The sequence below is a fragment of the Salminus brasiliensis genome, chromosome 10 (genome assembly GCF_030463535.1).
Source record: "Salminus brasiliensis chromosome 10, fSalBra1.hap2, whole genome shotgun sequence".
Taxonomy (NCBI): Eukaryota; Metazoa; Chordata; class Actinopteri; order Characiformes; family Bryconidae; genus Salminus; species Salminus brasiliensis.
Window position 1 is genome coordinate 22660212 of NC_132887.1, and position 14358 is coordinate 22674569.

Genomic DNA, 14358 nt, shown 5'->3' on the forward strand with positions numbered 1-14358 from the left:
CTAGATTTAGCTGTGGTAGAAGGGCGTGATTAATCTCTCTCTCTCTCTCTCTCTCTCTCTCTCTCTGTGCCGCTCTGTTCTGTTGAGCTCTATTATGTATGATAGGATTACAGACCACATGACCGCGCTCGAGCTCTGCTGCCCCGCCCCGTCCCGCCCCGCCCCGTCCCGCCCCGCCCCAGCTGGAGCTCCACTCAGTTCAGTGGAGAGGAACAACTGTTGCGGCTCGAGCGCGTTTCTGCTTACAGCGTTTTCTGCCTGGATAAGAATATATATAATACATAGCCAGGCATTTTCACACAGATGGAAAAAAAAAAAACATTTAACTGATAGCGAGTAACATTTTGTTTTGGCTGTGGTGTTTTTTTTGGCTGGGTATAAAGGCGCGCGAGGTGGGCCTAATTATGGAGAAATTCACAGATATGGATTCAAACAAGGATTTGGATGGCGATGACCTTCTGGAGCTTAACCAGTTCGACGGGCTGCCCTTTTCCTCTCGATATTACAAACTGCTGAGGGAGAGGAAAGCTCTACCAGTTTGGGAAGCCAAGTGTGAGTTCATGGAGTCTATTATCAACAACCAGCTTGTCATTGTCAGCGGCACAGCTAAAACTGGACAAAGCACTCAGGTAGCTACCTCTGTTTATTTGTCTCCAACGAGCTTTCAGATTGTCTGCATAATGTAGTCACATGTAGGAGTGATGTGGGCTTGATGGCTTATTTTAGAGAAACATACAGCCTTGGATTGCTTGACAATGGTGGTGATAGGAATCAGGGGTCACCATGTCTTCAAAACATATTTATGGTCATTATTATTATTATTATTATTATTATTGATCATACACAACGAGCAGTGAGCCTCTGGGTTTTCATATGTAATATTGATAACAGCTAAGCTGTGGTAAGGTCAGGTCCTTTATTTGAGTACCACTTTGCCTCACAACACCCCACATGCACCTGTTCCAGGAATGCATTTAATCTTAAAATATAGTTCATGCAAAAATGTAATCTCAAACCTATTCTAAATCAATGTCCCAGGCATCAGGCAGGGTGTTGTGAACTGTGTTGTGTAATATTCATCTGCGAGGGCACTTTTGGAGACCTTAACCATCTCAGATGTACTGTGAGTAATTGTATATCAGTAATTTTCAGATTAAACCACTTAGATTGAATCACATTTAAATGATACGGAAATGTTTCAATAGTGGTAGAATTTCATTTAGACTATTTAATCTAGATTTCCTTTTATTTGGGCCCTGGATCACTGTTGAATCAGTATCTATAGTATTTGAACTGTCCTGCATGTATATCTTAATTGGTATCCTCCACGTGAGGCTGTCCCCTGTCCACCGCAGCTGGTCTAGACTAAAGAATGTTGGACAGCAGTGTGACCCTGGGTTCGAATGTGTCCTTGTTGCCTTACAGATTCCGCAGTGGTGTGCAGAGTTCTGCCTGTCCGTGCAGTACCAAAATGGCATGGTGGTGTGCACTCAGATCCACCGACAGAGCACGGTGGACCTAGCCCTGCGCGTGGCCGACGAGATGGACGTGAACATCGGTCATGAGGTGGGATACAACATCCCGCTTCAGACCTGCTGCTCCACTGACACCGTGCTAAGGTACTTATTTTACTTCATGTGCTCTTGAGCTTTGGACATACACATCCCTTCATCCCGGGTTCCCTCAACTTGGTCACTTCTCTGTCCAACAAAACACTTTTTCCCTCCTTTATTCTGCAGTGTCCCCCTCCCCCGTTGCACACACGTCCTTTCACAGACGCCTGTCTCGCTAAGAAAAGCTAACAAAAGGCTTGGAGGCCTAGTTTTGGGGTCCCCTTCAGCAGCTGCCATGCACCCACACTGCCCATATGCTCCTCAGGAGCCTGTGGAACAGCCATAAGTCAGCCTGCTGCACAAAGACAAGGGACGTGGTGATTAGAACAGCTGAGAGGAGCAGACTTAATGAAAACACTGACCTCCATAATTACCTGAGTAAATTACCATCAGAGAATCGCTGTCTGCTTTCATTAGGCTCATATTGATGTGAAGTATTTGGAGTGCCAGTACGATGGGTTTGATGTATTGTTAGATCCAGCAGGGTTGGGAATTTTAATCAGTCCTTGGCTGTATTTTTAATGTTGTATGTTTTGTTGTTCTGCCCGAAGCGCTCTTGAAGGGTTACAATTAAATAGGACAAGGGGTGGGCAATAGGACAAAACTGTAAAATCATGAGAATTGAATATTTTTTGTATTTGGTTTGTATCATTGGCATGGGCCAAAAATCTGGTCAAACAGAACTAATTATGCTAACAAATGTATGTGGTTAATTTTAATTGCAGAGTTTAATTGCTGATGAATTTTATTATTATTAATAGTGTTATAAAATGACAAAATGACAAAATATCACCCGCCCCAAATAGGACCATCTCAGAATGATTGAAAATTACATTTATATTAACTACTACTGATATATATTTATTACTACTATCTTGTCTGGACTTTCCATGTTACTATACCATGTAAATGTAACATTATAAAATAATTCATTACATAAATATTATTCTATTTACATTTTTCTGATGACAGAAATGGTGCAATGATAAAAATATAACGGATCTACACATAACAATAGCTTTATCAAATTCTACTCACAAAAACAAACGTTTATCATAAAGTTAAGAATCTGCAAAGCAGTGAGATTCTCTGCATTAAGTGTGTCATGGGGTGACTCTAAAATTACAATATGCATTTGTTCTATTTAGTTATGATACTTTGCAATAACTGTGTTCCTCTGTACATTACCTTTTTTTGCTGGCAGATATTGCACTGATGACGTCTTGCTTCGTGAAATGATGTCGGACCCTCTGCTGGAGCAGTACGGTGTGGTGGTGATCGATCAGGCCCAGGAGCGCACCGTCAGCACGGACCTCCTCCTCGGCCTGCTCAAAGACGTCCTGCTCTCACGGCCCGAGCTCCGTCTGGTCATCCTCACTGCCCCACACTCCTCCGACAAACTTCTCCACCACTACGGAAGCGTACCTCTGATCCGGCTGGAAGCAGGACGGCCGTCTGAGGTGGTGTATGGGGCAGAGAGAGGAGGTGTGAAGGACTATCTGTGCTCCACTCTCCGCCTGGCTATGGAGATCCACCAGACTCAGGACCCTGGAGATATTGTTGCGTTCCTGGCTACTGAGCAAGTAAGAGAATCCATGGAGGTTCTAGGATCTAACATCTACATTTAAAATTGAGAGCAGCAAATTAAGGAACAGAGTGTGTTCCACAAATAGAAACCCACTAGAAGAGTAGAATATGGTGATTGTGGCATTTTGATCTACTTAGTAAGAGTGTTTTCAAGATTGACCAAAGGTCCAGAGACTGCTCGCTATTTTAGAGGTATTTATTTGCTCTAATGGTTTTTCAGGCCTCGCTGGACCCCTGCAAAGCACTGAAGGTTGCTGGCTGTACCTAAATGCCATCAACCTTTAGAGAACGCTGCATAGAAGTGTGAATGGTCCTGTTTCCTTGGAAATAGGAACAAATGTCTTCTTATTTTCTCATTCTCTTTTTTTTGTCTTCTCTTTTGCCAAGGAGATTGAATGCGCTCATGCCATTTTGCGGAGGGAAGGGGCCAGCCTGGCTTCGTCATTAGGTGAATTGGTGCCTGTGTCCCTCTGTCCAGACCAAGGTGACAACCTTCCTGCGCCGACTGAGGAGGACAGCAGGTGCAGGAAAGTCTTCCTCACCTGTGGCCCCACTGAAGACTTGTTCTGGGCCATGCATAGCATTCGCTTTATCATCGATGCTGGAGTACAAAAAAGATATGTACGTAATTCTCTGAATGAATTGCCTACTTTAATGGTGTTTCCTGATGTATTTTGTTGTATTGTCTGTGTTTTTATTTGGTTCATATATTGGTTCATATTATAGACTGATTTTTATTGATGTCATGTGTGACAGGTGTATAACCCTCGAATCAGAGCCAATTCCATTGTCATTCGGCCAATCAGCAAGAGCCAAGCCGAGAGCCGCAAACAGCTAATTGGACCGACAGGTAGTAGCTCTTCAGCTTAGACAAGCCAGAAGTCAGTTGAGCAACAGTCTGTCATGTCTGCTTTTGGTAGTCCTTCTATAACCAGAATTGTGTTGTCTGTAGGGAAGTGTTTTTGCTTGTATCCGGAGGCCACACCCCTTCCTGCTGAAAGTGTTCCTCACATCCTGGAGTCTGACATCACTTCCACCGTGCTGTTCCTCAAGAGGATGGAGATTGCTGGCCTGGGTAACTGTGACTTCATTGATAGACCAGGTGAGATACACACATACATCTACACAGGTGTTAGAATGTTTATAAACATCTTTTCATCAATTGTTCAATTGGATTTTTTGCAGCAAAATTGATTCTTAAAATCAATGTAAGTAATATTTCAATAGCAGTGTCTTTTTTGTCTGCTCGTCAAAAGATTGTGATAATTATGGGGTATTGTTAAAAAGTCAATACAATACTGAAGACAATACTGAAAATATGGTTTGAACCGTCTGTTCCTGCCCATCACCTTTGGCTTACTTAGTTTCGGGATATTACTATTCTGGAATGTACTGCGGCCAGAATAAATGGGGCAAAAATAGGAACAATAATGTCCTGGCTAAATACTGGGAAAGAGCTATTAAATAAATAAATGAGAGCAGAGCGACATTTGTCACCTGACGTGAGTGTGACATTTATTTATTAATTAATTAATTTACTTTTTTTATTTTTTGCTTCAATGTGTACATCTTCTCCTTTTACCACTGTACAACCTCTTACTATCATTATGATGTTACTGTTACTGCTATCTAATTGTAACGATTAACACCATACTACACCTTGTGTGAAATAAACTTATGGGCATATCTTTGGCTCTGTAGTTCATTAGTAGTAACTGTTATAATATAATCATAATATAAATATGTTTTACCATATCTTTCACTGTTTAAATGTAGGTCTAGTTTATGTGCAGCAAAAGTTTTTTGAGATGTTTCATTCAACATGTCAGGTCATCTGGGAATGGCTATGTAACATGACAAATTATATATTGCAATGACCTATTCACAGCATTTGTAGTTATTTGTCCTGAGAGTTTAATTAAGTATATTATTATGTTTATTTTTAAATCATCTACTGTTTGATACAAGTGCAACTAGGTCTGAGTAATAAGGCAAAGATATTACATCCCAATATCTCCACAATATACAACAAGAATTCCAACATTCTGACCCACAGCGCAGTAGTAATGCCAGATTTTAAACCTGCTATCAATAGCTATAGGCAATACCTATAGCTATGAACCATTGCATTAAATCCAGTTAAACAGGTCTAATTATGCTCTCTTTAATGAAACATGGAGTTGAACAGTAGGGTGTAAGCGCACAAGTCTAAGAAAATCACAATAATAGTAAAATACTATTACATTGCACACCTCTGTGTTACACAATACAGTCAGCCCGCAAATCTATGAAATGACGAAGAATGATGACTGTATACATGCTGTTGCATAATCCACTAATAAGACTAAAACTGGGAGGCGGGAAGGTTGGGCATGACATGAACGTGCTGGAGTGGGTGGGTCATTGGTGCTGGTTGTTGTAAATTGTGTTCAAACAATCCAACTTTTTTATATATCAAAATACCTTTTATTTTATATGTAACATATTATATATGTTATTTAATTGACTAGAATTATAAATACAATACATTTTTATGTAATGGAATATATATTTTATAAATTATATATTTTTTAGAATAGATTTTTTTTTTTACCAAATATAATAATCGTCAGAATGCCTAAATCTTCACAATACACAGCACTAGATTTTTGCATTGCGATTTGTCAGTGATTCAGTGCATTATTACACCCAATCTGTTAATCATTTAGAATATCTTCTTACAGCTTCTTGCTTTCTTAGTTGCACATATTATAGTTATTTTGTTATTTTATTTGGATCCATCATAATGAAACCAACTACACTCTTACCACTCAAGGCTCGCATGTCTACCAGTGGGAAAAATACTTTTATCCTGTCAGCATGTCAGGCATTAGTCTGGAGAATACCTCACCCTCGTCACATGTTATTTACTCTCCGAACACTCATGCTGCTCCTGTCTGACAGGCCTCAGCACAAATAAGCTGCTCCCTTTCCTTGGCAGTGCACTGGCCTGGGTCAGCCAGGTTCCTCTTGGCCCACAGATCTGCCACAGATGGCTTCTGTGTTGGGCTCTGGCCGTATTAGGGGGTGGCGAGCCGTGCTTTAACTGAGCCGACAGCCCTCTAACTGGGTTCTTTGTTCCAGAGATGACCTGCTTCTGGCTGCTTGCGGCCCCAGGAACCATCCACCGGGGCACAAGAGCAAAGCACTTCATTAGCAGAAGTAGGGACAGGGGAGCGCTGTTCAAGAGGGCATCCAGTAATGATGGACTGGAGGAAACACAGGAGACTCTATTGTTAAAATGGCACAGTGGCTGAAAGCTGCAGTTTGTAGTCAGAGCACTTCTCTAACATCATTTGGAGATGCTGTATTGTAAAAAATCTATTGTGTAAGGCTGTGTTCAGGATTAGGGAATAACACTTGAAATGCCATGTTTTTATTCATAATTTTCAATTCTCACCCACGTACAGATCCTGAGGGCCTCATGCAGGCTTTAGAAGAGCTGGACTATCTCGCAGCTCTGGATGATGATGGCAATCTTTCCGAGATTGGAATAATAATGTCAGAATTCCCTCTGGAGCCTCAGATGGCTAAGACTTTGCTGGCTTCTTGCGAGTTTGACTGTGTGAATGAAGTGCTGACTATTGTTTCCATGTTAACAGGTAATTTTACAAATTCTATTTAGATTCTGAGTACTGACCCTCTGCAAATAAATGTTACATGCACTATATGACCAAATGTTTGTGGATACCCCTTTTAATGAATGCATTCAGCTACTTTGCACCCTTTGCTGACACAGATGTGCAAAAGCACCATACCTAATGCAAGGCATGGGCTAGAAGGGTATAAATTGCATTGAGCTGTGGAGCAGTGGAACTGTGTTCTCTGGAATGGTGGTGCTCCATCCAGTACGTTTGGGATGAGTTGGGGAGGTGTGGATGAAGTGGGGTGGTAATCATCCACCCAACCTGATCCTCATCTGCTCATTCAACATGCTGGCCCCACTAATGTGCTTGTCGCTGAATGTAATCACAGCAATGCTCTAACATCTAGAAAACCTTCCCTGAACAGTCAAGACAGTTAATCCAACAAAAGCAGGATCTTTTTTAATAACCTTGATTTCAGACTAAATGAATGAGCTGTTGTCTGAGTACTTTTGTCTATATAGTATACCGCAATTACCCATATTCTGTATTTGACAAATGCATATATATTGCCCTCAGCATTGGCTACATACATGAATAATATCACCATATAAGTACATCTCTACCAAAAATGGCACACAATCCTATAGCTATGTCTGAAACTGTGTCCTGTTCAAAATATAATGCTCTATTTGTGGGAGTCGTCCATTGTCCATGGCATTTCGCTGTCTGTTTTGGCACCTTCCCTGTGACTAGGACTAGGATTTGATTCCCGGGCTGGGAAAACACACCACCCTACACCAATAAGACCCCTAATGTTACATTCACCTATATGTCTAACATGATTTACATGTAATTCCCCCTTGATAAGAGCTTCAGTCAAATGCCATGCATGTAAACATGTCTAAAAACATGTGAATGCTATTCAGTGCAATCTGGACACACTTTAACAGGTAGTACTCAAATTACGTACCCCAGCAGATACCAGAAACCCCTAAAGCATATCTCATATATCTATGCATATCTACCGTGTAATAGATGGAATAGTTCATCTGAATAATGAACTATTCTAGATCTGTCTCTGCTTTACACAGCAGTGTCTTTTAGTATTCATTTCCCACTGATTTGAACTCAACCATCTCTTTAGTTAAGAGCTGATAGTTCATGCTACCATTAAAGATCTTTTCACATGCTCAGTTGGGTTGTATCTAGTCAGTATAGTTTTACACTAGGATCACATGTCTGTGCAGCAGTAAGTAGAGCTATATAAAATGGGCTGTGTATCATATTACAGTTACTTGGTAGTGTGACTTGTATTATAACTAAACTCTACTATCACTATATTTTATCAGGATATCATTTTTGAGCCAATGCTGTCATAATGATTAGCACATGATACATTGTGCAACTCTTGACTTCTGTATGTTTCTTTTTCAGCTCCAAGTTGTTTCTTGGCCCCTCCGGTGGAGTTCAAACAGGAAGCTTTGGAGTGCCATCAGAGCTTCTGTCACGCCGAGGGGGACCACTTTTCCCTCATCAACGTTTATAACGCCTACAAACACAGCCAGTACAGCTCATGTGAGTCAAGAAAGCACAACATGTACAAGTCAAGTCAAGTCAAGTCTAGTGGGTTTTTATTGTCATTTCAACTACATGCAGAGTACACAGTAAAACGACACAACGTTCCTCAGGACCATGGTGCAACATAGACACAGTGCATACAGAACACAAGTGCAACACAATACAAGTGCAGACAGACAATACAACACAATACAGACAAAGAATAATAAATAATTAGGGGTAGTACAATGCTTACCAACAACAAATAGCAGAATGAATGGTTTATAAACACACTCACAGCATCCTCTGCCAATATCATGTAAATGGCAGGCACAATCATGCACTTACACATCAAACTCTACTCTCAAGTACTAAACTGGTATAAATGGTCATTAGCATGCCATATTGGTGCAATTAGTATGTTTACAATTACTGACTGACTGTAGCTCATTTGTTGCTGCACAACTAATCAGCTCCCATCTACCCTGTTTATGAATGGAAAGAGACCACTGTAGAGCCACCACAGACCAGATATTATTTGTGTGATGGACTACTCTCAGCCTAGCAGTGACATTGACATGCTATGTAAGAGTTTATGGTGTTAGAATATACGTATGTCAGGTAGAGCAGTGACTGATAAACTGATGGAACATGTGAACTACAGTTGTATACAGTAATTGTTAACTGTATCTACAAAGTGCACCTAAACGTCTAATAAACTAGCAGCTCAGTGTATTTTAATATACTAGCATGCATATACACCTGTTTATAAAACAGAAAATAATAAGTATTTCTATCTATGTGTATTCATAACTTTTCTAACCAGGTAATTTCTCCCTCAGATTCCAACACAAAGCGCTGGTGTGATGATCATTTTCTGAGTCTGACCGCTCTAGAAACAGCTGATGCAGTTCGAGCAGAGCTTGTTGAGATCCTGAAACGGATAGAGTTACCAGTGTCCTCCCCTGCTTTTGGATCCAAGACTAACACGTTGGACATCAAACGTGCACTTCTGGCTGGCTTCTTCATGCAGGTGTGGCCATCAGGACCCTTTAACTTTCCTGGAGTTTGATTTACTTTGATTAATTCATGTACAAACCAGAAATGAGGCTTGTTCAGCAATGCTAAGCAGTGGAGAAAAGGTGTTCTTAAGCTGTGGAGGAAAAGTTACTAAGGGGTTTCCCAGTCCACAGTAAAAGGGCCTTGCTGAGGTTAATGTGAAGTTTAGAAGTTAAAGAGGTTCAAAACTTAAAGTGAATCAGAAATTTTTGCACTTGGAGAGCAACCTTGTTTTCTCATCAAGCGGTGCTGATGTTTCTTCTGGAGGCAGTTTTGAACTTGTGTGAGTAATGATATGGAGGATAGGCAATGTTTCTTCATATGTTATTCAGAACTCTTTGACTGAACTACTGTTGCTCCTAGTGTTTACAATTGACCAGGGCAGATCTAACAGGGCAGAAATTTGCTGGTTAGAGTTCTGTGAAGAGCTATTAGAAATCTTCTACGCCATCTTCTGTGACTCTAGACTGTCTCCTTCCAGTGTCACGTCCTATCCCGAACCTCTTACAATGAATAATTGGACAGATCTTGCAAACAAACAATAGACCACATCCCATACACAAAATATGAATACACTTTTAGTTATTCAGTGGTCGTCGGAGCTCATGGACTCGTTGCTTTTGATCTTTAGTTTTAGAAAATCATGCTTTTTTGCTCTGATGTATCTGTTCCTGTGTATAAGTGAAAAGATGTGTTCTATGTGTGCTGCACATGTCACATTTCAGCATGTTTCCTTTTGCAGATCAATAAAGTAATGTCTGTTCACCTGTCCAATATTCCAGGTGGCCAGGGACATTGATGGGACGGGAAATTACTTCATGCTTACTCACAAACATGTGGCTCAAATCCATCCTCTGTCCGGCTATGGAGCTGAACCTCCCAAGCAGAAACTTCCGGAGTGGGTTCTTTACCACGAACACATGCTGTCTGAGAACAACTGCATTCGAACAGCCACCGAGATTTCAGCACATGAGTAAGTCCACTTCTGAGGCTTTAGGGGTGGTATATTAAGAAGGACAGTTATTGAAGGAAAAGTCCAGCATTTTCCAACATAATTTCCAGCATTTCACATTTAGCTTTAGCTTACAGTTGAGTACCGAAAACAGTAATAAACAGTATAAGCCCTGGATGTCAGTTTGATGTCAGAAATACGTTGGACTCCTAACGTCAGACAGAAGTTGAAAATGAGTAAAAAAAAATCATCAAGCTCCAACATTAGACAGATGTTGAATTTAAAACCAAACACATCTGAATGTCTAGCTACATTCGAATTTTACATTGTGTGAATGTTAACCATGGAGTTTAGCAGATGTTCAATTTTGGTCACGTGCCAACCTTCCTTTAACCAGATAGCAATGTCTGTTGATGTTGTTGGCCAGCTGAGTTGCTCACGTATTATAAGTGTATTTCAAGTCAATAGGTCAAGTCACTTCTTTTAGATTGCACACAGATATGTGTCAAAATGGCTCTACAGATATAGCAGATAAAGTTACGTTGGAAAACGGTGGGTTAATCATAAGAACAAATCTTGACCGAATCACTTGCCTGAAACAGCATCTGTTTTTACCCTGTTCCTAGAGAGAAAACTTGCACAAATCAAACAGAACAAACCACTCGAAATGCTGTTGTGCTTCACATTCATTTGTTCCATATGCCACCCCCTCTTTAGCTCTGACAGCCACGTGGTTGCTGAATTAGTATTCCCTTTCTTCACCGTCACAGCCAGTCCAGCGTCATGTGGAGCATTAAGTGTGCATTCCGTACCATCTGGAGCAGCTTATCGGGCAATGCGGTTTGATACAGGGCAAATATGTAACATCCTGCCGCAGCACTGTTAGAAGGAAAGAGGCTTAGGCTTGTGAATATCACCCTGCTTACACAGAGGCAGCTGGCTTAGTGTGTGGAACTAATGTTTGGAGAGAGAGAACAGGACTCCCTGTGTTATTACAAAAGTGTGTCAAAAAGGTCTAAAAAACAAACTGGTGGTAAACTGGCAGACAGATTGGGTTTAAAATTTGTATCACTAAACGGGGTATCTGTATTTGATCACACTATATTTTGGTGGTCCTCTGTATGTTTTATAGATCATCAGCTTATCTTGACCTAACATTCACCGCAATATCCGTTAACTGTAACCAAACTCTGAATCAAATGAAATACTGTATATCAGATTAACTGTAACCCCAAGCGTGACCTTAACCTCTACAAAAACAGAACCCTAACCTTATCCCTGCTGTGAATCAGTTTTAACTAGGGCTGCACAATATATATCGTTTCAGCATCGTCATCGCAATGTGCACAAGTGCAGTAGTCACATCGCAGGATTTGCAAGGGCATGTAAGGCAAATTAAATCATACACAGATTTCCATGACAGATCTATCAGAGGCAGATTATATCTGTCCAATATCATGTATTTGACTCTAGTCTTGAATAAACAGAGGGCATTATTCATTATTATTAATGTTGGATTTTTGACGTCTAGAGAAATCTGATGAAAATTTCTTTATTTTGTAATATCGCAGTATAGATCCCTGGACAACAAAATATTGCGATGTTTGATCCAGTGGAATAACACACTGTCACTATGACCAGTGGGTTGCTGGTCCAACACCCGGTCATACTGTTAGCCTTTGGCACCCGCTGCCCCATGAGAGCACAAATGGCCTTGCTCTCTCCAGGGTAGGTAGATGGCACTTTCTCCTCACATCACTCCGGTGCAATTCCAGACTGCCCCGGCGTCTGCTGTCCGAAGAGTCAGAACCGGGTACACAGCACTTTCCTCTGAGGACATTGGTTGCCCGACAGTGGCAGCAGTTCGGAAAAAGAGGCGTGTTGTTGATAACGTGTTGGAGGAGGCGTGTATCAGTCTGCAAAAGCATTGCATGTAATGGAAGAATATGTATGGCTTGGGTAATTGGCAGATTAAATTGGAGAGAAAAAAAGAATATATATATATATATATATCACAACGTGTTTTTACTCTCATAACAAAATGTACAGTCTTATATTGAACAGACTTAAACGCAGATTCTGTAGCTAATCAAACTTGAACCACACTATTTTAATATACACAATATACGCAATATTTGCGGCCTGTGCAAAAGTTTGGACAGCATGCATAGTTAGGACCCTGTGGCTGAAATCACAGCTTTCAAACATTTTTGTAGCTGAAAGTCTTTCAGTTCTTTTAGTTTCATTTCTCTTGCAGTTTAAACGTCTTTACAGAAGGCCTCCAGTTCTCAGATATTCTTGGCTTGTTTTGCACACACCTCACTCATCTGGTTTGTGTAGATGTCCTGTAGCATACTTCAAATGATGTGTGTTAAGGTTTCCTCCTTATGACTTATCTTATAAAATTTTGTTTGTGTCAGCAGTCAGAGAATTCATTTTAGTTCTGTTCTGTTCTGCATATTTTGGTTGCTCTGTTGTTACACACCCACGTCGACTGAGCAAGGGCTTATTATTGAGCTGATTAGGGTGTAGGGGTACTCGGGAGCCAGGGCTGGGAACCACTGTTGTAGTGGATTATAGAGGTGGCCAGTGTTTAAACGTTTTCATGATAAATTAAACATTAAACACAATGCCTTTCTGAGCATAGCATGGAATATCGTAAGTACTGAAACACTTAAACACTGACCAACTAAATGGTCAGTTGGTTCTCAATTTTGGTGCTGGAATACATTCACCCTGCGCATTTACAGTACGCTATGTGTTTACTGGCCCCAACATACCTGATTTAGCCAATCAACTAATAAACAAACTTTTCAGAGGCCAAGAGTTCAGTAGTTTTCAGTTTTATCTTAGTGGACCAAGTGTGATGAACTAATGACTTTGTCATTTTTATCCCTAACTCACTAATATACTGTTTGTTAAATGTTTTGATTGTTTAATTAGTGTTTTGTGTTCTTGTGTCATGGACAGGTTTATCCAGATGGCTCCTCAGTATTTCTTTTACAACCTGCCCCCCAGTGAGAGCAAGGAGGTACTGCAACACATCATAGAGCACGGCTCAGCTGCGCCATGTAAGGGCAAGAGAAAGCCCCAGACCCTGAACAACAGCGCCAGTGAAGAGCAGTCCTATGAACGCTGTGTCATACAGTAGCCCTGGACAAACAGTTACTGTGGAAATGCAGAGGGATCTCTGCAAAAAACATGACCAACAACAAGGCTTAATTATTGCTAAATGCAAATGCACAACAGCATAGGGCTGTATGGTTTAAAGCCATTATTATGGACCTCTAGAAGCAGCATCTGTACGATGCACTGCTGTGGGATTAAGGAATAGGGAACATACTGTATATTTGAATACTGCTATGCAGTAGCCATGGCAGGAAAGCTGCACATCCAACCGTGAAGTCTCAAGTGACATTCCTTCATTCCTTCAGAAACTGTAGCTACTAGCTAGCCTCTGAGTATCAAATGTAAAGAAACACTAGAATGCTTTAGGTTACACAAGGACTTTTAATAGCATTAGAAGCAGGTTTTTAAAGTTAATACTTACTGGCATGTTGGCTGTGTAAAATAACAGATTTGAATAATATATTTGCTCTGTCAGCCGATGTGTTTCTGTATTTATTTGTAAGCTACTGCTCTGCTAATGTTTTTTATATTAACTTGCACCTTGGTAATAAACCAGTTCATAAAAGTGTTTAAGGCAGTGTATTTTTGCTTTATCTGTATACGTCTATGGAGCGTCTATGAAGTGTTTACACTTTAAGTAATATTTTGCCAAATCGTACATACCAGATCTAACATCTAACGTGTTTTTTTTAGTTTTAGGGTTTCACCTAAGCAAATATTGCTAACAAATACTGGAGATTGGAGTCACCAGTCTCTTCTTGGTAAATACATGCCAAAATCTTCATGTATTTGCTTCAAAAAGCCACAAGATGTAAGATTTAGTAAAATTGCATGG

General features: G+C 40.6%; 1 protein-coding gene across 1 annotated transcript; it reads left to right on the top strand.

Moving 5' to 3' along the window:
• The first annotated feature begins 216 nt into the window (after positions 1-216).
• On the top strand, positions 217-14077 carry dhx32b (DEAH (Asp-Glu-Ala-His) box polypeptide 32b). Its single transcript, XM_072690483.1, has 11 exons — positions 217-629; positions 1426-1619; positions 2818-3196; positions 3588-3821; positions 3957-4050; positions 4153-4302; positions 6650-6841; positions 8261-8401; positions 9226-9416; positions 10225-10415; positions 13365-14077. Exons 1-11 carry the CDS (start codon positions 405-407, stop codon positions 13543-13545), a joined length of 2172 nt encoding a protein of 723 aa, XP_072546584.1. The 5' UTR covers positions 217-404; the 3' UTR covers positions 13546-14077.
• Positions 14078-14358: the final 281 nt, after the last annotated feature.